We start from the raw sequence: 23,460 nt of genomic DNA on the forward strand, positions 1-23,460 counted from the left end.
AGACCTAGTCAAATACAAGATTTGACAAAATGGTCGTACATTTGGCTGGAATTTTAGTTAGCCTATAAATTCGTTCATCCTTGAATTTTAGAGATATATAAACTCTATGACCTCAAATACATTAAGGTCGTTAAATCTTGCAGAAAGGTCCTGAAAGCCGCAAATTTTCCCTTTTTTACACATCAACATCTCTTAATTAGAGACTCATGTATATATCCATTCAAGCCATCCTGAACGAAAGTAGAATCAACTATCAAGTATAGTGGACCAATATTAACTATGGTAAAAATTATTCTCATATAAAATATATTATTGCTGGATAAATTACAATGAACTTATCATATATTACAGCGGCATAAAATTATTGCTCAACTTATTTACCTTTAAAAAAATTTCACATGCAACACAAGAAATTCATCCATCTTATATATAAAATATAGCCGGCTTCTTTGGTTCAGTGATCTCGATAGTCCCCTCGAGCATCTTAGCCACCTTCCCCATCGATGGTCTCATATCAGGCCTGTCCTGAAGGCACCAAATCGCTGTCTTCACCATGCGATTGACGATATCAAAATGAGCTCGAGAGTCGTAGCTATGCTTGATCCGATGGTCCAAAATGTCATCCACATTCACCTCCTTGAAAACCTTGTCATAGGCCCATCCGGGCAAGAACCATTGGTGACTCTCAACGTTGAAATCGAGTTGCTCAAAGTTTCTTGAACCGCTCACTATTTCCAGGAGGACTAATCCGAAGCTATAAACATCTGCTTTGGGAGAGATTGGTCCTGGCTGTGTCCATTCTGGGGCTATGTACCCCCGGGTTCCACGCAGTCTTGATACACTCACAGTGTCCTCTTTCTGCTTCAACTTGGCTAGCCCAAAATCCGAAACCTTGGGGCAGAAATCATCCCCTAGAAGTATGTTTTCAGGCTTGATATCACAGTGTAGAACCCACTCTAAGCATTCTTCATGCAAGTATGCTATTGCTCTAGCCACCCCTAGAGCGATCCTGTACCGAATATTCCAATCAAGGATCGGTTTCTTTTTTGAGCCAACGATAGGCATTGTTTCTTGATCCATCTCTGAAGATACAACCTCAACCTCTTGGAACAAGAAGTCACTCAACGACCCATTTGGCACGTACTCGTATACCAATATCTTGGTACCCTTTTCGGCACAAAAACCCCACAATCTAACCAAGTTAAGGTGGTGCATTCGAGAAATAATCGTAACCTCAGCCCAAAAATCAGCATCACCACCACTACTATTATGCAAACGCTTGACAGCTACGACCCGGCCATCACTTAACTTTCCCATGTAAACGATACCAAAGCCACCTTTCCCAATCTCTGTTGAAAAGTTATTCGTGGCATCTTTAAGTTCAGCGTAGCTAAACCTCTTCGGTCCACCGGAAGGCATAACTTCAAGGCCAAATGTCCTAGCCATATCTCTGTACTTAATGTACTTTTGCAAAAATGTCCAGAAGAAAAACACCCCACTGATAAGCTCAGCTGCAAATATGGTGCATATAATCAATATATTCCTAGTGTTAGTCTTGGACCCAGTTGGGGGCAGAGGAAGGCTTATTCTCTGCGGACAAATAACCTCCATCAAACTGGTCATGCCGGTGAAGTTAGATACATCGGTTTCAGATTCATCGACCCTCAAGAACATGGAGGTCTCCGTACCCGGTGACCAATATCCATCAATCATCTTATCTAGTTGTAAAACACAATAATTTGTTCCATCATACTTAAACATGAATCCAAGACAATTCGGAACAGCTAGACACCTGGCTTCACATGTCGAATAATTTGTGGTCATGATGTTACTCTGATTCAACCCACCTGTGAAATTTACAAAATCCAATCTCAAAAACTTGGTCCTCCCTGTTTCCTTGATCGGAATTTTTCGCACGCACGAGTCTTGCGCTGCTTTCTTGAATCCAGGGGGGCAAACACAAGAAGTTGAGAGATTTGAAGCATCATACATACATATAGAGTTCTCACCACAAGTGCCATGAATTGTACACAACTGAAACACAGCTTGCCACCCCAAAAGCCATTGTCTTGACCCGAAATCAAAACTAAAGAGCCTAAGATTCCCATCATCATCAAGACTCAATTTTCTCAACTTTTTCACCCCAAAATCCATCGCATAATAAATAGAATTCTGACCATATATCATAATTCCATTCTCATCAAAACTTTGAAAAGTAAAATTACCAAGATTAACCCAGTAAGTATCATTAGTACTCACCGAAAAGAGCTTCCTCGAATCAAACATGAACTTACCATTTTTCGATGTAAGAAGAGTTCCATTGATGTTTTGCCCAGGAAGAATCGTATCAGTAGGGAAATCAAAACTTTGAAAATCACCATAAACAAGATTCCCATTAGAAAGCAACGAAAGCCCACTCCCATTCGCACGGTCAACAGGCCGAAAGGGCCAGGCGTTTCCCCTATCAGCAGACGAATTCACCAGCCGCAGCTCACGGGAGGAAGAGATGACCAAAGAACCGGAAGCGGACACGGGAGAAAAGAGATTAGCCGACCAAACGACGGAGTCTTGCGAGACGTTGTAGAACCATACTGAGAAAGTGTAGAGGTTTTGCGAGCCGGGAAGAGGTATAAAACCAGCGGCGAAGGTGGAATTCGGGGAGATTAAGATTTGGTTTTGGGTCGGAAGCCATGGGGAGTCGGAGACTGAAAATGATGAGATTCTTTTTGGCGAAACTTGGGATGAAGAGAAGTAGAAAAACGAGAGGTAGAGCAGAAAAAAGGAGTAGAAATTGGAAGACATGAACAAAGATTTCATTGGAGATGGGAACCAAAATTAAAATTCGAAATGCAAGCAAATTAAATTTTCAAAATTCGAAGCAGAGGGACGAAGTTTATATAGGAGATTTCTTCATTCGGAGTAGTCTTTGGTGGGATATTCTACGTTACCCCTCTCTTAATGTTTTTTAGACGTTAGTGCGATCATTGAAAAAAAAATAAATGAATCGCTAAATATTTGCGTAAACATCTCACTAAAAAAAATACGTGAACTCTAATAGTAATTTTTTTGGTTTTTTAACGTAATATTCGCTCAAACGTCTAAAAAAATTGTGGTGTCTTTGGTTACCAGCTGACTGGACTGCCGTATGTAGCCTGGAAGTCAACGGTTCACCCGGATCGGTCCAAAGAATCGGGCTATGTGAATTAGCCCGATTTGGGTTTCTGTAGATTTTTTGCTGCTTAGCTATATTAATCAATTCAGCGTTCACATTCTTCTTTTCTTATAATTATAATATAAATTTTGTATTTGTTAAAAGATAAGTGACATATAAATTTTGTATTTGTTAAAAGATAAGTGACGATGTTTTATTGTCCATATGATATTTAGACATGGGTGTATAGGAAAATAATCAGTACAATCCATTTATTTTAGGTGGTTTGACAACTCGATCTATAAAATTAGTCAATTTGTAGCTAATTTTATAAATAGAGAAAATTTATCAATATATGTGGGGTTTATTGAAAAAATAGATGATCCATATGTATTGATAAATTTCCATATTAAAAGTGTCTGTACGTGTAGGATCTCATTTATCAATAAATAAATGATTGAAAAATTATCGACACAACTCATTTAATTTATATGATCGGATGAGTCTAACTCATTTTTTGATAACTTTACTATTAACAAATTTTAAATTTGAGGCGAGGTTTGAAATTTTATTGTAACAAACCATGGTCTAACATTAATTTGGTGAATTTTTGTGGGACATGTTACTCGGTGCTCCTAAATAGGGGTGGCAAAAATTTCCGAAATCCCGATCCTTCCCGAATCCCATCTCATTCTCGTCCCGAAAAAATCTCTTCCCGAAATTTTCCCGACCCGAACTTTCGGAATTTTTTCCGTCCGATTAATATCGGGAGAGGGATCGGGAAAAAAACTTTATCCCGACGGGATTTTTGACTCGTCCTGAAATAATATAATAATATATTTTATTAATATATGAAGCTAAATATTATTATGTTTCAACTCATATAACAATTAATTGTGGATTTAATTGGCATAATTTTTATTGTTGAAACGATCGAATCGTGAAATCACGAAATGACATTTTATTATTGTGTTTTTTTTAAAAAAAATAAATTAATAATTTAATTAATTCATATTTGTAATTATCTAATTAGAACAAATATGCATAACAAGAGATCAATTTGACTATATATTTAACTAAATTTATTTACTAATTGTATTCGAATATTTTATTAATAATTATCCGATGGACTTCCTTTTTTTTTACCAAAACCTCGAAGCATTATCATTAATATATTCGAAATATTTTAATATTATATGTTTTAAGTTAAATATTTTTATTTAGAAATATAAGTTTCTAAATAGAATTTTTTATAAAGTAATCACATTTTTTTGTTTGTATAACGAAATTTTGAATTTGAAAAAAAAATCGGGATTTTATCAAAATATCCGACAATTTGGGATCCCGAATATTCGGGTCCTGACATGTGTCAGGTACGGGATTTTTCCGATTTTTTTCGGGACGGAATTTGGGTAGGAGGGTTACGGGACGAGTCCCGACCCTATTTCACCTCTACTCCTAAATGTAGTTTTTATTTTATTTTTTTATTTTTTTTGTTTTGAAATGAACCTAAATGTAGTGTAAATGTAGTGTTGCCCCAGTCTGAAAGTTTTCATACGCTTCCCAATTCCCATGTCGACTAGTCCTCGTACTTTTGTCGTGTTGAAGGGGCTGGAATTTTTTTTTTTTTAGGAATTGAAAAATTTATTCATTTTATCAATAACCGAGCCGGATCTGGTGTCCCCAAACCCAAAAAAAAATTTCCAAATAAAGATATTATAAAATTTGTAACTCATTATAGGGTGTGCGTATATTATCGATATAGTTTATTAATAAAATTATTTAGACGTATATTTTAATATATGTTTATTAATTACGCATAATTCCTGTTGACCCAAGTTTTGAAAATTAATGCATGAGTTTAAAGTCACGGAGGCATCAATTATTAATTGATTGTGTCATGCGTTGAATAAATATTTACATTTCATTATTATATCATTATTTTTCTAAACCATTACACATTTCTTGATTAATAATTAACACGTCATAAATATATCACCATCGCAACCAAATATAAAATAACAACAATAAAAAATTTAAATAAACCAAAAAATCAAATAGAAACTAATTAAACATGTGATTTACATAAATATTTAGTATCCACAAAAGCTAAACATATTTATATATATATTTATTACTGTATAAAATATATTATTAATAGACATGATACGTACTCCCGGAACCTATACTATTTTTCCATTAGTAAAAAGTCGGGGAGTCATCCATTAAGTTGTACCGTATTTGTGTTGGCTAAAGAATTAATTAAATTTAATTTTGTCGATAACTTGTACACCAAAGTTCGAAGTATAAGTTGAGGTCTCGATTTCGAAAACCAATTGCAACAAAAATCTTATTAACTAAAAAAATAATTAATTTAATTTTATTAAATTATTGTTTTTTTATACCACAGTTATTATCACATTAAATGAAAAGATAATTTCATGGATCTGGATCCTTTGCTGTGGAGAGAGAAACAACACAAAATATTTTGCAATATATAGACTTATGTAATTCATATCACATGATTAAATAATTAATTATTTAATTAATTACACACATGAAATATTGAAAGCATGTATATTTTAATGCACAGTATCATGTGCTATTTCTCTCTCCACATCAGAAGATCTTTTCCTAATTTCATAATATAGCTTTCAAGGCTGTTTAGTTGAGCATTTGGTCGATTAATTTTAATGTCGTCGATTAATTCTCTCTATAGCTACCGAAATCGTTTTGTATAGACTGTTTTAGTTTACTAACGCAATTTGCATGTTGCGATGTTAGTTTACAGGTTTACCTAATATGTACCGAAAGATATTGATTGTGGGTATGCACGTTAACATATTAATCTTTGTAATTTAATTAGTTATACCTCTTATAAAAATAATAATTGCTCCAAAAAAACTGTGAATATTTATTTTTTTATTAAAAAATTTAAACATATCGGTTAAATTTAATTTTTAAAATTAGATAGTTTGATTAATATATAAATTTTCTATATAAACTAGGGTAAAATTCATATTAATTGATCATATTTCAAGTTTAACATGAAAGCAGTATGAAATATAATTCATCTTCAACCTAATTTTTAAATTGATCAAATGTCATCCCTTATTAATTTTTTGATGGCCAGTTAATCACCTTTTCGAGTCGTTTACTTAAATATACTTTTGGATTATTTACATGAAATTAATTTCAATATTTAATTTTAAAAAAGTAACTTTTTTTTTTTGTCCATTTTACACGGGTACATTAAAGCTTGTATAATTATTAAATTAAAAGTATATGGACCATATATCACATATATGAAAGTTTTCAAAAATTGATAGAAGCAATTATAAATTATTGTACAAGTTAATTTTTAGTTATTACATGCTAAATTAGTAAAATAGCACAAATTTGAAATATTGATCAGTAATATATATATATATATATATATATGCGAAATTTTGGCTAATTAGCTCATTGATTAATATTTAATTTTTTTTACCACTCAAACATGTATAGGTTCAGCATTGTTCTTACTGATACCTTTTATGTATTACTCCATATTTTATATTTTTCTTATTGTACTAGCTAGCTAATTTCATTTAGCATGTAACTAACAACTAATTGTACAAAAAATTATTATTGCATCTACTTAAATTTTCAAAATTTACTTATTTAAACGTTTTCTCACAAGTGTAATGGCCAATATAATTTGAAATATGTGATTATTTACACAAGTTTGTAGGCTGTAGCAGTATAAAATCGACAAAAAAAAAAATACTTAGTTTGCAAGAATAAAATTTATGTAAAAGTAAAGCTTTAAATTAATTTTATATGCAAATAACCCAAAACTGAAAAGGCAACTAACTGGCCACCAAAAAACATAACGAGATGAAATTAAAATAACGAATGAATTAGACCTTGTAGTTTTCAAACGACAACCGAACCTAACAAACATAGTAAACTGGCTTGCGATAAAAATCATAATTAGGCAAGTGTCAGTTGTGTGCCATTCTTCTCGTAATCCCCGCTAGGATCTGTCCAAAGATTCCAATTGTCATAATTTGTCAATTTATCATTAAATAATTTGAGCTGATTTTCGTTACTTTTTAGGCTCCCTAACCTTAAATTCCCATAATTCTTCTAACATCGATCCTCCCAACACATGAATTAAAGAATTGAAAGCATAATGCATAGGAGAATTCGTCAAGTCTTCACCTCTCTCAAAGAGCACTCATGCGTTAGCTACGCCAAGATCGCAACCATTGGGGGCTTCTGTGACATAGATCTCACTATTGTCAAAGCAACTTCCCCCGATGACTTCCCCTTGCATGATAGGTACGTCCACCAATTCTTGAAGGTTTTCTCCATCTCTCCGTCGACGTCCAACCGCGCCTTCGCCCTCAGCTTCTCTCGGCGGTTCGCCAAGACACGGTCTTGGCGAGTCGCCCTCAAGTGTCTTGTCCTCCTCCACCGACTCCTCCGGTCGTTGCCAGACGACAGTCGCCTCAGGACCGAACTGTTATGGGCTCGAACGCAACGGTTTTTGTCGCTCTACCCGTGTAACTTCAGTGACTGCTCATCCTCGGCTTCCAAGTACTACACTGCTTTTGTGAGATCATATGCGAGGCTGCTCGATGAAGCCATCACTTGCGTTTCTCCGGAGATTCTCGAACAGAGTACTGATGAAGAAGAAACGCTAACATGTGAGGCCAAAGACGACATGGGAAGAATGATAGAGACCTTGCCTCAGCTCCAGAGTCTGACGGACCGTTGCATCGACTGTCGTCCGGCCACCGGAGAAGCTTCGAGAAGCTTCCTCGTCCAGTCCGCCATGAAGCACATAATCCGTGATAGTTTCATGTGTTACGCCACTTTCAAACGCCAGATTTCTATAATCTTGGATAATATGATCCAGTTACCATATCGGAGTAGCTTAGCAGCCTTTGGAATCTACAAGAAAGCATCATTTCAAGCCGAAAAACTGTCCGAATATCACGATTTCTGCAAGACTATGGGATATTGTGGATCCTACGAATACCCTTTAGTCGAACGAATCCCAGAAATCCAGATACAAGCTCTAGAAACATTCCTCAATGGGATGTGGTCCTTCACTAGTACTGATCAATCCTCTAATTATTCGTCGACTCTCACATCCTACGTGCAATCCCCGTTGAGCTTCACCGACCACTCTAGCGAAAAGCGAGCTGTATCCAAACGGCTGTTTGATGGTCAAGTAGTGGAGAAAGATACAGAACTGGAGCCTTTGATAAAATGGCATGAGGAAGATGAAATCATGAGTACTACAAGTGATGGTAATTGGGAAGATCTTTTGGAAGCCTCCATTAGCACTACTCCATGCATGGAATATTCAAGGACCAATTGGCAAATGGAAGTGTACGACCCCTATGTTCTACAAACTCCTAATCCTTTTTATCAGCCACATAGAACAAATTTCTTTCATGGCTCTTGCCCAAATACCCCCATCCACTCTTGGGGACTTTGATTGAAACTAGGAAACAACACGTTACATGTGAATTAAACGGTTCTATGAATTATATTTATATTTGAGTACATATTTGTAATTTATAATATAACATAAATTAAATATATATATATAGAGTTTTGTTATGCTGCCCACCAACCGTGTCAACCTCTGTGTCCATCATGTGCAATAGTTGAGTGTTTTATACATGGTGGGCATAGATGTTGGCACGGTTGGTGGTCAGCATAACAAAACTGTATATATATATATATATGTTAAAAATGAACAAAAATAAAACTTATTCGAATTGTACAATAATAATTATATAAAAAAATGTAATCACCATTCTCTTCTTGAAAGAGATCAGATTATAAGCAATACCACGTATGTTACTACTCTAAACCAATTTTTTAAGTTTTTATATTCAAATGCGTTCGAAAAATTTATACCGAAGAAGAAGAAGAACCCTAGTACGAGATATCAAGAAATCATGACACATGACATAGAAATGCAATGATGTCATGCGCATGAATGCAATGTGCGAACAAGTGAAGATATCAAGAATCAAAAGATCGGTCGATATCAATAATCATACATTATGAAAGGGTCGTGTCCTGATTAACATTTAATGATAAAAAAAAACTAGGATTACTTAATGCAAACACCTATCATTTTTTATTTTTTTTATCTTCCTCTTCGACAAACCCATTTTTTAAAAATCCTGATTCAAAGTCGTTAATTTTTTTAACACACAGGTGTTTAAAGACAAAGCCTTCAAATTCTTCCATCAAAGGAATTTGAAGCTCAAATCAATCCCTTCACTAAATTGGTAATCAAAGTTTCATTTTTGTTGATTTTTTTTATGCATTTTGAACCAATATCGATGATTTTAGGGTTGATTTGTTTATCTTGAATTGCATATATATATATATATATATATATATATATATATATATATATATATATATATAAGCATAAGAAAGGGCAAAGTTGAGCACGGGATCGAAGAAAAAAATTCATTAAAAACGTAGAGGATAAGCAGCGACTCATAAATTACTGTATTAATGATGGTTTAATTTTATTTTTTAGGCGAATGTCGTCCAACGTGAAGATCCATAATCACGGATCAATCTTTATGATATGTATTATCCCGCGTTTGTAATCGATATATTATTCCTGTGTTTTTAATCCTGGTGGTTTACGAAGATGAGTTCATGAATTAGTGTATTTTGCTGTCAACTTTCAATTCCAGTATAAAGTAAGCCTAAGATTCTGTCATTTTAAAGTTTGAGTAATAATTATTTTGTTAATAATTCGATCCTTCCAATGTCATTTCATCACCTGGGTTTTCAAAATTATTTGCTCCATTCGATTAGTCAAAATTTTGAATTTATCTTCGTCCATAAATACTACAAATGAGATTTACAACTTTGTGGCTCACTTTGAGGTCTGATGTACTCATATTTAGTCCAGTTGTTGAAATGTAATCTTAAAACATCTTAGTTCTCTGTATGACATCAATTATCTTATTACTTTGGTTGATGTGAAATTTGGCATATTATAATATGTTTTATGTTATGTTGGTTCTTGAATCATGAAATTTCAGCATCTGATCATGTTTGTTGTCCTCATCCTATTCATGGTTGAAATCACCGAGTTGCTTGAAGTATGATGTATAGAGTTTCTCATTTTCAGTTATCGAGGAAGGCTTGATGTCGTAAAGGGTTAGCACGGGGAGTTGTACAAGATACAGAAGGTTCAAATAATGCAACAAAAGATATCATACCATCGTCTCTCATTGTGAAATAGTTGATTGTAACAATTGAGTTCGTATGTTCCTGGTTAGAAACTAGAGCTTATTTATTTTCATTTTGTCTGAGTAGGTTTTGGCAATTGAGTAAAAATGATCCTGTTAGAGTCTAGAGCTTATTATTTTCATTTTGTCTATCGATGGTTGTCTATGTTGTTAAACACACATTGCGAGGCCTGAAAATCGACGCTTTATTTGTGATCAAGAACATACTACTTTAATCTCAAACTAGATCAAATTCATTTGAACTCATGAAATTGCTATTTCAAAGGTCATATGTTTCAATATATTGAATGATGAACCATGTAAAGAGTTGCCTGGAGAAATATTTATGTAAAAGTAAAGCTTTAAATTAATTTTATATGCAAATAACCCAAAACTGAAAAGGCAACTAACTGGCCACCAAAAAACATAACGAGATGAAATTAAAATAACGAATGAATTAGACCTTGTAGTTTTCAAACGACAACCGAACCTAACAAACATAGTAAACTGGCTTGCGATAAAAATCATAATTAGGCAAGTGTCAGTTGTGTGCCATTCTTCTCGTAATCCCCGCTAGGATCTGTCCAAAGATTCCAATTGTCATAATTTGTCAATTTATCATTAAATAATTTGAGCTGATTTTCGTTACTTTTTAGGCTCCCTAACCTTAAATTCCCATAATTCTTCTAACATCGATCCTCCCAACACATGAATTAAAGAATTGAAAGCATAATGCATAGGAGAATTCGTCAAGTCTTCACCTCTCTCAAAGAGCACTCATGCGTTAGCTACGCCAAGATCGCAACCATTGGGGGCTTCTGTGACATAGATCTCACTATTGTCAAAGCAACTTCCCCCGATGACTTCCCCTTGCATGATAGGTACGTCCACCAATTCTTGAAGGTTTTCTCCATCTCTCCGTCGACGTCCAACCGCGCCTTCGCCCTCAGCTTCTCTCGGCGGTTCGCCAAGACACGGTCTTGGCGAGTCGCCCTCAAGTGTCTTGTCCTCCTCCACCGACTCCTCCTGTAACACCCGGTATTTTTAAATACGTAAATCTGCCTGCATAATTAGGATATTTAATTATTTAAATTTATGATTTATGGGTTAAATAATTATGTGAATTATTTGTGCATGGTTTAATTTATTTTTAAGCATTTAACCCATAATTAGTGATTTTTATGATTTTTAGTATTTTAATTATTTGATCGCGTAGACGAGACCGTGGACGGACGAGATGACAACTTTTCACCCAAATTATTTTATGAGCCTTTTTAGAGCCTTAAAATATTATTTTGAGTTTTATTATCCCAAAATTTTAAGTATTTAATTTTATTTAATTTTAGGAGTCCATTTTATTCAAAATTAGCCAAAATATTGACTTTTTAGCACTTTTAAAATTCCCTTAAATTATAATTTCGGGATTTGTGTTATTATTATTTAAGTTATCTAAATTTTTAAAACTTAGGAAATTTTTTTAATTATGCTATTATCTCCTAATTAGTTATTAAGATATTATCTACCTAAATTATAATCCTAAAACCTATTTTTATTTAAAACTTTAACCTAGTCTACCCCCAAACCAACCGATCCTTCACCCTAGTAGCCGCCTCCCTCACCTCCATTCTCCATCTTCATCTTCTTCCTCAATCCAAGGTGACTCCATAGCTCGTTTCGAAGGTTTAAAGCTTGTCGTCATCGCCCGTCGTCCCGGAAACGTCCTACGTGCGTGCTAAATCAATTTCATCGGTGAAAGGCATGATTCCTTCTTCAATTTTCGTACCATCTCAGTTATTATAGTGTGCGTATGGTGTATGCATCAAAACTTTAAAGAATTTTCAGAAAAAAATGGGTTTGTTGGTTGTATGCGCATTACTCTTTGATTTCTTAAGCATGTTCACGTTTTTGGCTAACCATGGCTTGGATGACTGCTGGTTAGGGTCCCTAGAGTGTCTAGGGTGAACCTAGGCTCAATTGGCTCGGTCGAATCAAGCCAAAAGAGCCTAGAAATCGATAGGTTGCAGTCGGGCTCCATGGACGCGCAGATTAGGGTTCGGGGGAAGGGCCTTCGGGTTCAGTGCTAGGGGCTGCATGGGGCCGGGGCTAGGGTCAGGTTCGGACCGCCCAGACGTGGGCTACGTCTGGGCGGCGGCGCTCCGGCCAGGGGCGGCCGGAGCAGGCCGGCAGCAGCCATGGAGTGGCTGCTGCTCACGGCCGCAGCCGAGAAGAGGTAAGGGGTTCGGGTTAGGGTTTTAGGCTGGGTCTGGGTCGGGTTCCTAGGTCCGGGTCGGGTCAGTAGGTTAGTGGGTCGGGTTAAGTTGGTCTGGGTCCGGGTTTGGTGGGCCGGGCTCGAGTCTTTTTATTTTTAAAACATTTTATGAATTAATGGGTTTTTGGGCCAATTAAATTGAAATAAAATTATTTGGACTCCCAAATAATTTTATTTTGACTTTTAAAATTTTAATTAAGTTAGTCCATAAATTTTATGGGCTTTTGGGCCCATAAAAGTTAATGGGCCAGTCTTTGGGTTTTTGGGCCCATTGGGCCAGTTTAAGTTGTTATTGGGCTTAGTGTATTTTAATGGGCTTTATTAATTTAATTGGGCTTAGAATAATTATTTGGGCTTAAAGTTTAAGATATTGGGCTTAAGTATGTTAATGGACCAGATTTAAGTTAATGGGCTTGTGTGTAGGGCCAGCAATCCAGGACCATCCATGAAAAAAATATGCATGTGTCCTGAATATATATTTTATTATTTTTATGCATTTAAGTTATTTTAATATTTATATGTTAGTAAGAAAATTAAATTAAATATATATGAAGGACACACATTTTATTCAAGTACATGCATTCATGAAATAATATTTTATGCATGATTTAATGTTTAAGTTGAGCAATAAAAATATTTTATGTTGGAAGTTGAAGTAGTGTGACAATTTAAGGGGGATTCGTCCCCATATGATTGAAGGGCAGTTTACTGCCAATTTAAGAGGTGATTCGTCACCGGCCACGTACGTAGGTTTCCACGCTGATCAGTATTTAATGTATGATTTAAGGTTACACTACGGATACAACCATGCTATGTTAGAAAATAAATTGCTCAATAATGTTATGTATTATGTTATGTATTATGTTTATTTAAGTAAGTTATGTTATGTAATTTTTTTAAGCATGCTCATTCATGTATATGTATGTATTAGTATTAAATTGGTTTAAATTATTTTAAACCCTTGTTATGTTAGCATGTTGGGCCTCTAGGCTCACTACACTGGTATGGTGAAGGTGAGTACGTTGAGAATGACATTGTACCCACCGGAGGCGAGGACGTATGAGCATGCATGCAGTGACCCCGTGACCGTGATAGATGTTTGAGTCACATGCATGTTAATATTTTTGTCAGCATGATACATTTTTATTATTTTCAGTGATTGAGGGTCTAGAATATTTATTTAATATTTTCAGTGCATGCAAACTTTTATTTACTTATGCAGTATATTTTTAATTAATGTTTGACTCAGATATTTATTATATTTTTAAGAATGTATTTTTATTTAAGTATTTAATTGTTTATTCATTTTAAATATTTTTATTCTGTGCATATATGTATGGGCATATATGTACATATTTTATTTAGTAAGTATAAAAAAAAAAAAAAAAATTTCCGCATATTTATTTATTATAGAGTTAGGGTCGTTACAGTTGGTATCAGAGCACGGTCCTCGGAGGGGTCCTCACTGCTATGCGAGCTCAGAAATCCACGCTACCGGTCTGTAAGTTTTAAATGTTTGTAGCATGATTTAATTTCTAGAATTTAAGTTAGCATTAATTTTAAAACACTTAGTTATGCATGGCGATTTACGTAAATAAATATGTGGTGGTGCAGAATGCCTCCCAGACAGGTGAATCGACGTGGGAGACCTCCACATCCACCTCCACCTCCACCGCCACCTCAGCAGCACCCCATGACAGCACTGGAGCAGGCCAGTGCCACGATGATGGCGGGTATTACTGCCTTGCTGGAGCAGCAGGCAGCCCGGCCCAGACTGTCCCACGAGGAGGACGTCGCCGAGAGGTTCCAGAAGAAGGGGCCTAAGGAGTTTCTGGGGACCACCGATCCGTTGGTGGCTGAGGGATGGATTCGATCTTTGGAGTCCATTTTTGACTATATGGGGATCACAGACGCCGACAGGGTGAGCTGTGCTACATACATGATGCGAGGCGATGCAGCCTCATGGTGGGAGGGTGCAGTACGAGGAGTCCATCTACCTACTCTGACATGGGCTGAGTTCAGGCGTATCTTCTACGCCAAATATTTCACTGAGGATGTGCGCAGTCGCATGATCCGAGAGTTCATGAGTCTCCGTCAGGGGGACAGATCTGTGGTGGAGTACATAAGCCAGTTTGAGAGGGGCTGTCGTTTTGTGCCCATGATTGCTGATAGTCCGCAGGAGAAGCTGCGACAGTTTGTTGAGGGCCTGAAGGCTGAGATCAGGCATGACGTGCGCATGGCAGACGTGTTTACATATGAGTCTGCAGTCAGCAGGGCTTTGCGTTCTGAGGAGGGTCGGAGAGCGATCCAGAGAGAGCAGCAGGGTAAGAGGCAGTTTGTGCAGACAGGATATCAGCGACCATCTTCGCAGCCACCTGCGAAGAAGCAGTATACAGGGCCGGCTAAGGGCCCGAATCAGCAGCAGAGGCCACAGCAGCCGAGGCCGCAGCAGCAGCAGAGGGGCGGGGCCCCTAATGCCATAGCTCATCCCACTTGCCCGAAGTGCCAGAAGATGCATTCGGGACCTTGCCTATTGGGAGCAGGAGTTTGCTTCCACTGCAGAGAGCCGGGGCATCAGATTGCTAACTGCCCCAGGAAGAAGAACACCGCTGGTAGGGTGTTCGTGATGCAGGCTGAGGAGGTCGATCCTGACACCTCCTTGATCACCGGTACATCCTATCCCTAGTATTTTAATAAATTCTCCTTTGGTTAAAGATTTAGTATTTAATTTGAAATTCTTGTTATTTGGGTCATTTAACTGCATGTTAGAATAGGAAGCATGTTTTACTTGTGATTAGAATTAAGAACTTGTAGTGACTCGTTTGGGAAAAAAATTAGAAGTGGTATGAAACTGTTGGGAATTTTCTGCGTGCAGGGAGAATTCTAGTTGGAGGCAACTCCACGTTTGCGTTGCTAGATTCAGGAGCTACGCATTCGTTTATCTCCCTGGAGTTTATCCGGCGGGTAGGCATCACACCTGAGAGTAGTGACAGTGGGTATGATGTTACTATGCCGTCAGGGCAGATTATGTCTACCTCGAAGGTTATTCGAGGACTGGAGTTAGAGCTGCAGGGACACTCCATTCGAGCAGATGTAGTAGTCTTGCCTTTGAGTGGTTTTGATCTTATTTTGGGTATGGACTGGTTGACAGTCAATGGAGCTTCGATTGATTTTCGTCGGAGATCAGTGTCAGTGAGACCTACAGGGGGTGACCCGTTCACTTTTCATGCATCTCAGAGCAGTGATATTCCTCAGGTGATATCCTATATTCAGGCGAGGAAGTTGTTGAGACGGGGTTGCCAGGGGTTTCTAGCGAGTATTGTCACGACTTCAGAGCCATCTAGCAGATCATTATCAGAGTTAGAGGTGGTTCGTGACTTTCCGGATGTCTTTCCGGAGGATGTGGCAGGAATTCCACCAGTGAGAGAGGTGGAGTTCAGTATTGACTTAGTGCCAGACACCGTGCCTATCTCTAAGGCACCGTACAGGCTTGCTCCTACCGAGATGAAAGAGTTGAAGGAGCAGATACAGGAGTTGTTAGAGAAAGGCTTTGTTCGACCTAGCTTTTCTCCTTGGGGAGCTCCGGTGTTGTTTGTGAAGAAGAAGGATGGCAGTATGAGACTGTGCATCGATTACCGAGAGCTTAACAGAGTCACAGTGAAGAACAAGTATCCACTGCCGAGGATAGAGGACTTGTTTGACCAGTTGCAGGGAGCTTCAGTGTTCTCCAAGATCGATCTGCGATCTGGTTACCATCAGTTGCGTGTTAGGGATGCAGATGTGTCCAAGACTGCTTTCCGGACACGATATGGGCATTACGAGTTCTTAGTGATGCCATTTGGGTTGACCAATGCTCCAGCGGTTTTCATGGATCTCATGAACCGAGTCTTTCAGCCATATCTGGATCAGTTCATCATAGTCTTTATTGATGATATTTTGATCTATTCTAGGAGCATCGAGGAGCATAGACAGCACCTTCAGACCGCATTGCAGACTTTGAGGGAGCATCGGTTGTATGCCAAGTTCAGCAAGTGCGAGTTTTGGCTTGAGCAGGTGGCATTTCTTGGCCACATTATTTCGAGAGATGGAGTTGCAGTCGATCAGTCTAAGGTAGAGGCAGTGCAGAATTGGGGCATTCCGAAGAATGCTTCAGAGATTCGCAGTTTCTTGGGTTTGGCCGGATACTACAGGAAGTTCATCAAGGGTTTTTCCTCTATTGCAGTACCCTTGACTTCCTTGACCAAGAAGAATGCGAAGTTTATATGGAGTTCAGACTGTCAGAGGAGCTTCGATCAGCTGAAGGAAGCACTCACTATAGCACCAGTGTTAGCGATGACAGTACCACATGAGGAGTTAGTGGTTTACACCGACGCGTCTAAACTTGGTTTAGGCGCAGTGCTTATGCAGTGTGGTAAGGTTATTGCGTATGCGTCGAGACAGTTGAAGATTCATGAGCAGAACTACCCGACGCATGACTTGGAGTTGGCAGCAGTGGTTTTCGCTTTGAAAATCTGGAGGCACTATCTTTACGGCGAGAAGTGCAAGATTTTCACCGATCACAAGAGTCTCAAGTACTTCTTCACACAGAAGGAGTTGAACATGAGACAGCGCAGATGGTTGGAGTTGGTGAAGGACTATGATTGTGACATTAGCTACCATCCGGGTAAAGCTAATGTAGTGGCCGATGCTTTGAGTCGGAAGTCATCAGTGGTAACATGTTTGACTGTGCAGTTACCACTACAGACCGAGATTCAGAGGTTTGGGTTGGAGTGCTATCCGAGCGGTCATGCACCGAGCTTGTCAGTATTGACGGTGCAGCCAGTTTTGCGAGATCGGATTAGAGAGGGACAGTCCACTGATGAGGAGCTACAGCGATGGAGACAGAGAGACGAGGCCAGAGGTAATCTCTTGTATACAGTGGAGGATGGCATCGTTCAGTACCGTGGGAGGATGTGGGTACCGAACGTTGATCAGTTGAGAGCCGAGATTCTAGCAGAGGCTCATGCATCTCCGTACTCCATTCACCCCGGAAGTACGAAGATGTACCGAGACTTACAGTTATTGTATTGGTGGCCCGGGATGAAGAGTGACATCGGGAGAGTGGTGTCAGAGTGCTTGACTTGTCAGCAAGTCAAAGCAGAGCATCAGCGTCCAGCAGGACTTCTTAGACCTCTCCCTATTCCGGAATGGAAATGGGAGAATATTACGATGGACTTTGTGGTTGGCTTACCGAGGAGTGCCAGAGGGTGTACAGCGATTTGGGTGATTGTGGATAGACTCACCAAGTCAGCTCATTTCTTGCCGGTGAGGACTAACTATACTTTGACACAGTATGCAGAGCTTTACATTAGAGAGATTGTTAGACTGCATGGCATACCAGTGTCTATTGTGTCAGACAGAGATCCGAGATTCACATCTGCGTTTTGGAAGAGTCTGCACACGGCTATGGGGACTAGGCTTCTGTTCAGTACAGCATTTCATCCCCAGACAGATGGTCAGTCTGAGAGAGTGATCCAGGTTCTCGAGGATCTTCTGAGAGCTTGTGTCATTGATTTTCGGGGCTCTTGGGAGACTAGACTGCCATTGGTGGAGTTTACCTATAACAACAGCTTTCAGTCGTCTATAGGTATGGCTCCATATGCAGCACTTTATGGGAGGAGATGCAGATCTCCGGTGCATTGGGATGAGGTTGGTGAGCGGATTTTGTTGGGTCCGGAGATTGTGCAGCAGACAGCTGACATCGTGACGCAGATTCGAGACAAGATGAGGACTGCGCAGAGTCGGCAGAAGAGTTATGCGGATGCCAGACGACGCGATTTGGAGTTCGCGGTAGGTGATCACGTATTCTTGAAGGTGTCACCTATGAAGGGAGTAGCGCGTTTTGGACGGAGAGGCAAGCTTAATCCGAGATATATAGGGCCATTCGAGATCTTGGAGCGAGTTGGCACGTTGGCCTATCGTTTAGCTCTACCTCCAGGGCTAGCGGCAGTGCACAACGTTTTCCATGTATCCATGCTTCGGAGATATGTCTCCAACCCGTCGCATGTGTTGGATTTCGAGCCCTTACAGTTGCCACCAGATCTAGTGTATGAGGAGAGACCAGTACGGATCCTGGCTAGGGAGGAGCGGAGGCTTAGGACGCGGGTCATACCGATGGTCAGAGTCCAGTGGCTGAATCACTCAGAGGAGGAAGCTACTTGGGAGACCGAGGCAGACATGAGGACTCGCTACCCGGAGTTGTTCGGGTAAGTACTTTAATTTCGAGGACGAAATTCAATTTAAGGGGGGGAGAATTGTAACACCCGGTATTTTTAAATACGTAAATCTGCCTGCATAATTAGGATATTTAATTATTTAAATTTATGATTTATGGGTTAAATAATTATGTGAATTATTTGTGCATGGTTTAATTTATTTTTAAGCATTTAACCCATAATTAGTGATTTTTATGATTTTTAGTATTTTAATTATTTGATCGCGTAGACGAGACCGTGGACGGACGAGATGACAACTTTTCACCCAAATTATTTTATGAGCCTTTTTAGAGCCTTAAAATATTATTTTGAGTTTTATTATCCAAAATTTTAAGTATTTAATTTTATTTAATTTTAGGAGTCCATTTTATTCAAAATTAGCCAAAATATTGACTTTTTAGCACTTTTAAAATTCCCTTAAATTATAATTTCGGGATTTGTGTTATTATTATTTAAGTTATCTAAATTTTTAAAACTTAGGAAATTTTTTTAATTATGCTATTATCTCCTAATTAGTTATTAAGATATTATCTACCTAAATTATAATCCTAAAACCTATTTTTATTTAAAACTTTAACCTAGTCTACCCCCAAACCAACCGATCCTTCACCCTAGTAGCCGCCTCCCTCACCTCCATTCTCCATCTTCATCTTCTTCCTCAATCCAAGGTGACTCCATAGCTCGTTTCGAAGGTTTAAAGCTTGTCGTCATCGCCCGTCGTCCCGGAAACGTCCTACGTGCGTGCTAAATCAATTTCATCGGTGAAAGGCATGATTCCTTCTTCAATTTTCGTACCATCTCAGTTATTATAGTGTGCGTATGGTGTATGCATCAAAACTTTAAAGAATTTTCAGAAAAAAATGGGTTTGTTGGTTGTATGCGCATTACTCTTTGATTTCTTAAGCATGTTCACGTTTTTGGCTAACCATGGCTTGGATGACTGCTGGTTAGGGTCCCTAGAGTGTCTAGGGTGAACCTAGGCTCAATTGGCTCGGTCGAATCAAGCCAAAAGAGCCTAGAAATTGATAGGTTGCAGTCGGGCTCCATGGACGCGCAGATTAGGGTTCGGGGGAAGGGCCTTCGGGTTCAGTGCTAGGGGCTGCATGGGGCCGGGGCTAGGGTCAGGTTCGGACCGCCCAGACGTGGGCTACGTCTGGGCGGCGGCGCTCCGGCCAGGGGCGGCCGGAGCAGGCCGGCAGCAGCCATGGAGTGGCTGCTGCTCACGGCCGCAGCCGAGAAGAGGTAAGGGGTTCGGGTTAGGGTTTTAGGCTGGGTCTGGGTCGGGTTCCTAGGTCCGGGTCGGGTCAGTAGGTTAGTGGGTCGGGTTAAGTTGGTCTGGGTCCGGGTTTGGTGGGCCGGGCTCGAGTCTTTTTATTTTTAAAACATTTTATGAATTAATGGGTTTTTGGGCCAATTAAATTAAAATAAAATTATTTGGACTCCCAAATAATTTTATTTTGACTTTTAAAATTTTAATTAAGTTAGTCCATAAATTTTATGGGCTTTTGGGCCCATAAAAGTTAATGGGCCAGTCTTTGGGTTTTTGGGCCCATTGGGCCAGTTTAAGTTGTTATTGGGCTTAGTGTATTTTAATGGGCTTTATTAATTTAATTGGGCTTAGAATAATTATTTGGGCTTAAAGTTTAAGATATTGGGCTTAAGTATGTTAATGGACCAGATTTAAGTTAATGGGCTTGTGTGTAGGGCCAGCAGTCCAGGACCATCCATGAAAAAAATATGCATGTGTCCTGAATATATATTTTATTATTTTTATGCATTTAAGTTATTTTAATATTTATATGTTAGTAAGAAAATTAAATTAAATATATATGAAGGACACACATTTTATTCAAGTACATGCATTCATGAAATAATATTTTATGCATGATTTAATGTTTAAGTTGAGCAATAAAAATATTTTATGTTGGAAGTTGAAGTAGTGTGACAATTTAAGGGGGATTCGTCCCCATATGATTGAAGGGCAGTTTACTGCCAATTTAAGAGGTGATTCGTCACCGGCCACGTACGTAGGTTTCCACGCTGATCAGTATTTAATGTATGATTTAAGGTTACACTACGGATACAACCATGCTATGTTAGAAAATAAATTGCTCAATAATGTTATGTATTATGTTATGTATTATGTTTATTTAAGTAAGTTATGTTATGTAATTTTTTTAAGCATGCTCATTCATGTATATGTATGTATTAGTATTAAATTGGTTTAAATTATTTTAAACCCTTGTTATGTTAGCATGTTGGGCCTCTAGGCTCACTACACTGGTATGGTGCAGGTGAGTACGTTGAGGATGACATTGTACCCACCGGAGGCGAGGACGTATGAGCATGCATGCAGTGACCCCGTGACCGTGATAGATGTTTGAGTCACATGCATGTTAATATTTTTGTCAGCATGATACATTTTTATTATTTTCAGTGATTGAGGGTCTAGAATATTTATTTAATATTTTCAGTGCATGCAAACTTTTATTTACTTATGCAGTATATTTTTAATTAATGTTTGACTCAGATATTTATTATATTTTTAAGAATGTATTTTTATTTAAGTATTTAATTGTTTATTCATTTTAAATATTTTTATTCTGTGCATATATGTATGGGCATATATGTACATATTTTATTTAGTAAGTATAAAAAAAAAAAAAAATTTCCGCATATTTATTTATTATAGAGTTAGGGTCGTTACACCTCCGGTCGTTGCCAGACGACAGTCGCCTCAGGACCGAACTGTTATGGGCTCGAACGCAACGGTTTTTGTCGCTCTACCCGTGTAACTTCAGTGACTGCTCATCCTCGGCTTCCAAGTACTACACTGCTTTTGTGAGATCATATGCGAGGCTGCTCGATGAATCCATCACTTGCGTTTCTCCGGAGATTCTCGAACAGAGTACTGATGAAGAAGAAACGCTAACATGTGAGGCCAAAGACGACATGGGAAGAATGATAGAGACCTTGCCTCAGCTCCAGAGTCTGACGGACCGTTGCATCGACTGTCGTCCGGCCACCGGAGAAGCTTCGAGAAGCTTCCTCGTCCAGTCCGCCATGAAGCACATAATCCGTGATAGTTTCATGTGTTACGCCACTTTCAAACGCCAGATTTCTATAATCTTGGATAATATGATCCAGTTACCATATCGGAGTAGCTTAGCAGCCTTTGGAATCTACAAGAAAGCATCATTTCAAGCCGAAAAACTGTCCGAATATCACGATTTCTGCAAGACTATGGGATATTGTGGATCCTACGAATACCCTTTAGTCGAACGAATCCCAGAAATCCAGATACAAGCTCTAGAAACATTCCTCAATGGGATGTGGTCCTTCACTAGTACTGATCAATCCTCTAATTATTCGTCGACTCTCACGTCCTACGTGCAATCCCCGTTGAGCTTCACCGACCACTCTAGCGAAAAGCGAGCTGTATCCAAACGGCTGTTTGATGGTCAAGTAGTGGAGAAAGATACAGAACTGGAGCCTTTGATAAAATGGCATGAGGAAGATGAAATCATGAGTACTACAAGTGATGGTAATTGGGAAGATCTTTTGGAAGCCTCCATTAGCACTACTCCATGCATGGAATATTCAAGGACCAATTGGCAAATGGAAGTGTACGACCCCTATGTTCTACAAACTCCTAATCCTTTTTATCAGCCACATAGAACAAATTTCTTTCATGGCTCTTGCCCAAATACCCCCATCCACTCTTGGGGACTTTGATTGAAACTAGGAAACAACACGTTACATGTGAATTAAACGGTTCTATGAATTATATTTATATTTGAGTACATATTTGTAATTTGTAATATAACATAAATTAAATATATATACATAGAGTTTTGTTATGCTGCCCACCAACCGTGTCAACCTCTGTGTCCATCATGTGCAATAGTTGAGTGTTTTATACATGGTGGGCATAGATGTTGGCACGGTTGGTGGTCAGCATAACAAAACTGTATATATATATATGTTAAAAATGAACAAAAATAAAACTTATTCGAATTGTACAATAATAATTATATAAAAAAATGTAATCACCATTCTCTTCTTGAAAGAGATCAGATTATAAGCAATACCACGTATGTTACTACTCTAAACCAATTTTTTAAGTTTTTATATTCAAATGCGTTCGAAAAATTTATACCGAAGAAGAAGAAGAACCCTAGTACGAGATATCAAGAAATCATGACACATGACATAGAAATGCAATGATGTCATGCGCATGAATGCAATGTGCGAACAAGTGAAGATATCAAGAATCAAAAGATCGGTCGATATCAATAATCATACATTATGAAAGGGTCGTGTCCTGATTAACATTTAATGATAAAAAAAACTAGGATTACTTAATGCAAACACCTATCATTTTTTATTTTTTTTATCTTCCTCTTCGACAAACCCATTTTTTAAAAATCCTGATTCAAAGTCGTTAATTTTTTTAACACACAGGTGTTTAAAGACAAAGCCTTCAAATTCTTCCATCAAAGGAATTTGAAGCTCAAA

The 23,460-nt window shown here is 38.2% G+C and overlaps 3 protein-coding genes across 3 annotated transcripts; 2 read left to right on the plus strand and 1 right to left on the minus strand.

Moving 5' to 3' along the window:
* Positions 1-84: 84 nt before the first annotated feature.
* On the minus strand, positions 85-3,017 carry LOC140884855 (G-type lectin S-receptor-like serine/threonine-protein kinase At1g34300). The gene is made up of 2 exons (XM_073291737.1): positions 382-3,017; positions 85-230 (listed from the first exon to the last, which is right to left on the minus strand). The coding sequence occupies exon 1, from the start codon at positions 2,815-2,817 to the stop codon at positions 424-426; it is 2,394 nt and encodes a 797-aa protein (XP_073147838.1). The 5' UTR covers positions 2,818-3,017; the 3' UTR covers positions 85-230; positions 382-423.
* Positions 3,018-7,328: 4,311 nt separating this feature from the next.
* LOC140878277 (putative clathrin assembly protein At2g01600) lies at positions 7,329-8,645 on the plus strand. Its single transcript, XM_073281874.1, has one exon. It carries the CDS (start codon positions 7,329-7,331, stop codon positions 8,643-8,645), a length of 1,317 nt encoding a protein of 438 aa, XP_073137975.1.
* Positions 8,646-11,151: 2,506 nt separating this feature from the next.
* On the plus strand, positions 11,152-22,677 carry LOC140878278 (putative clathrin assembly protein At2g01600). The gene is made up of 2 exons (XM_073281876.1): positions 11,152-11,441; positions 21,651-22,677. Exons 1-2 carry the CDS (start codon positions 11,152-11,154, stop codon positions 22,675-22,677), a joined length of 1,317 nt encoding a protein of 438 aa, XP_073137977.1.
* The last annotated feature ends 783 nt before the right edge of the window (positions 22,678-23,460 follow it).

The sequence above is a fragment of the Henckelia pumila genome, chromosome 2, assembly GCF_033568475.1.
Source record: "Henckelia pumila isolate YLH828 chromosome 2, ASM3356847v2, whole genome shotgun sequence".
NCBI lineage: Eukaryota > Viridiplantae > Streptophyta > Magnoliopsida > Lamiales > Gesneriaceae > Henckelia > Henckelia pumila.

Coding starts and splice junctions, on each gene's coding strand:
- LOC140878278 (XM_073281876.1), top strand. CDS start 11,152: ATGCATAGGAGAATTCGTCAAGTCTTCACCTCTCTCAAAGAGCACTCA. Junction 11,442..21,650: donor CTTGTCCTCCTCCACCGACT/CCTCCTGTAACA, acceptor AGGGTCGTTACA/CCTCCGGTCGTTGCCAGACG.
- LOC140878277 (XM_073281874.1), top strand. CDS start 7,329: ATGCATAGGAGAATTCGTCAAGTCTTCACCTCTCTCAAAGAGCACTCA.
- LOC140884855 (XM_073291737.1), bottom strand. CDS start 2,817: ATGAAATCTTTGTTCATGTCTTCCAATTTCTACTCCTTTTTTCTGCTC.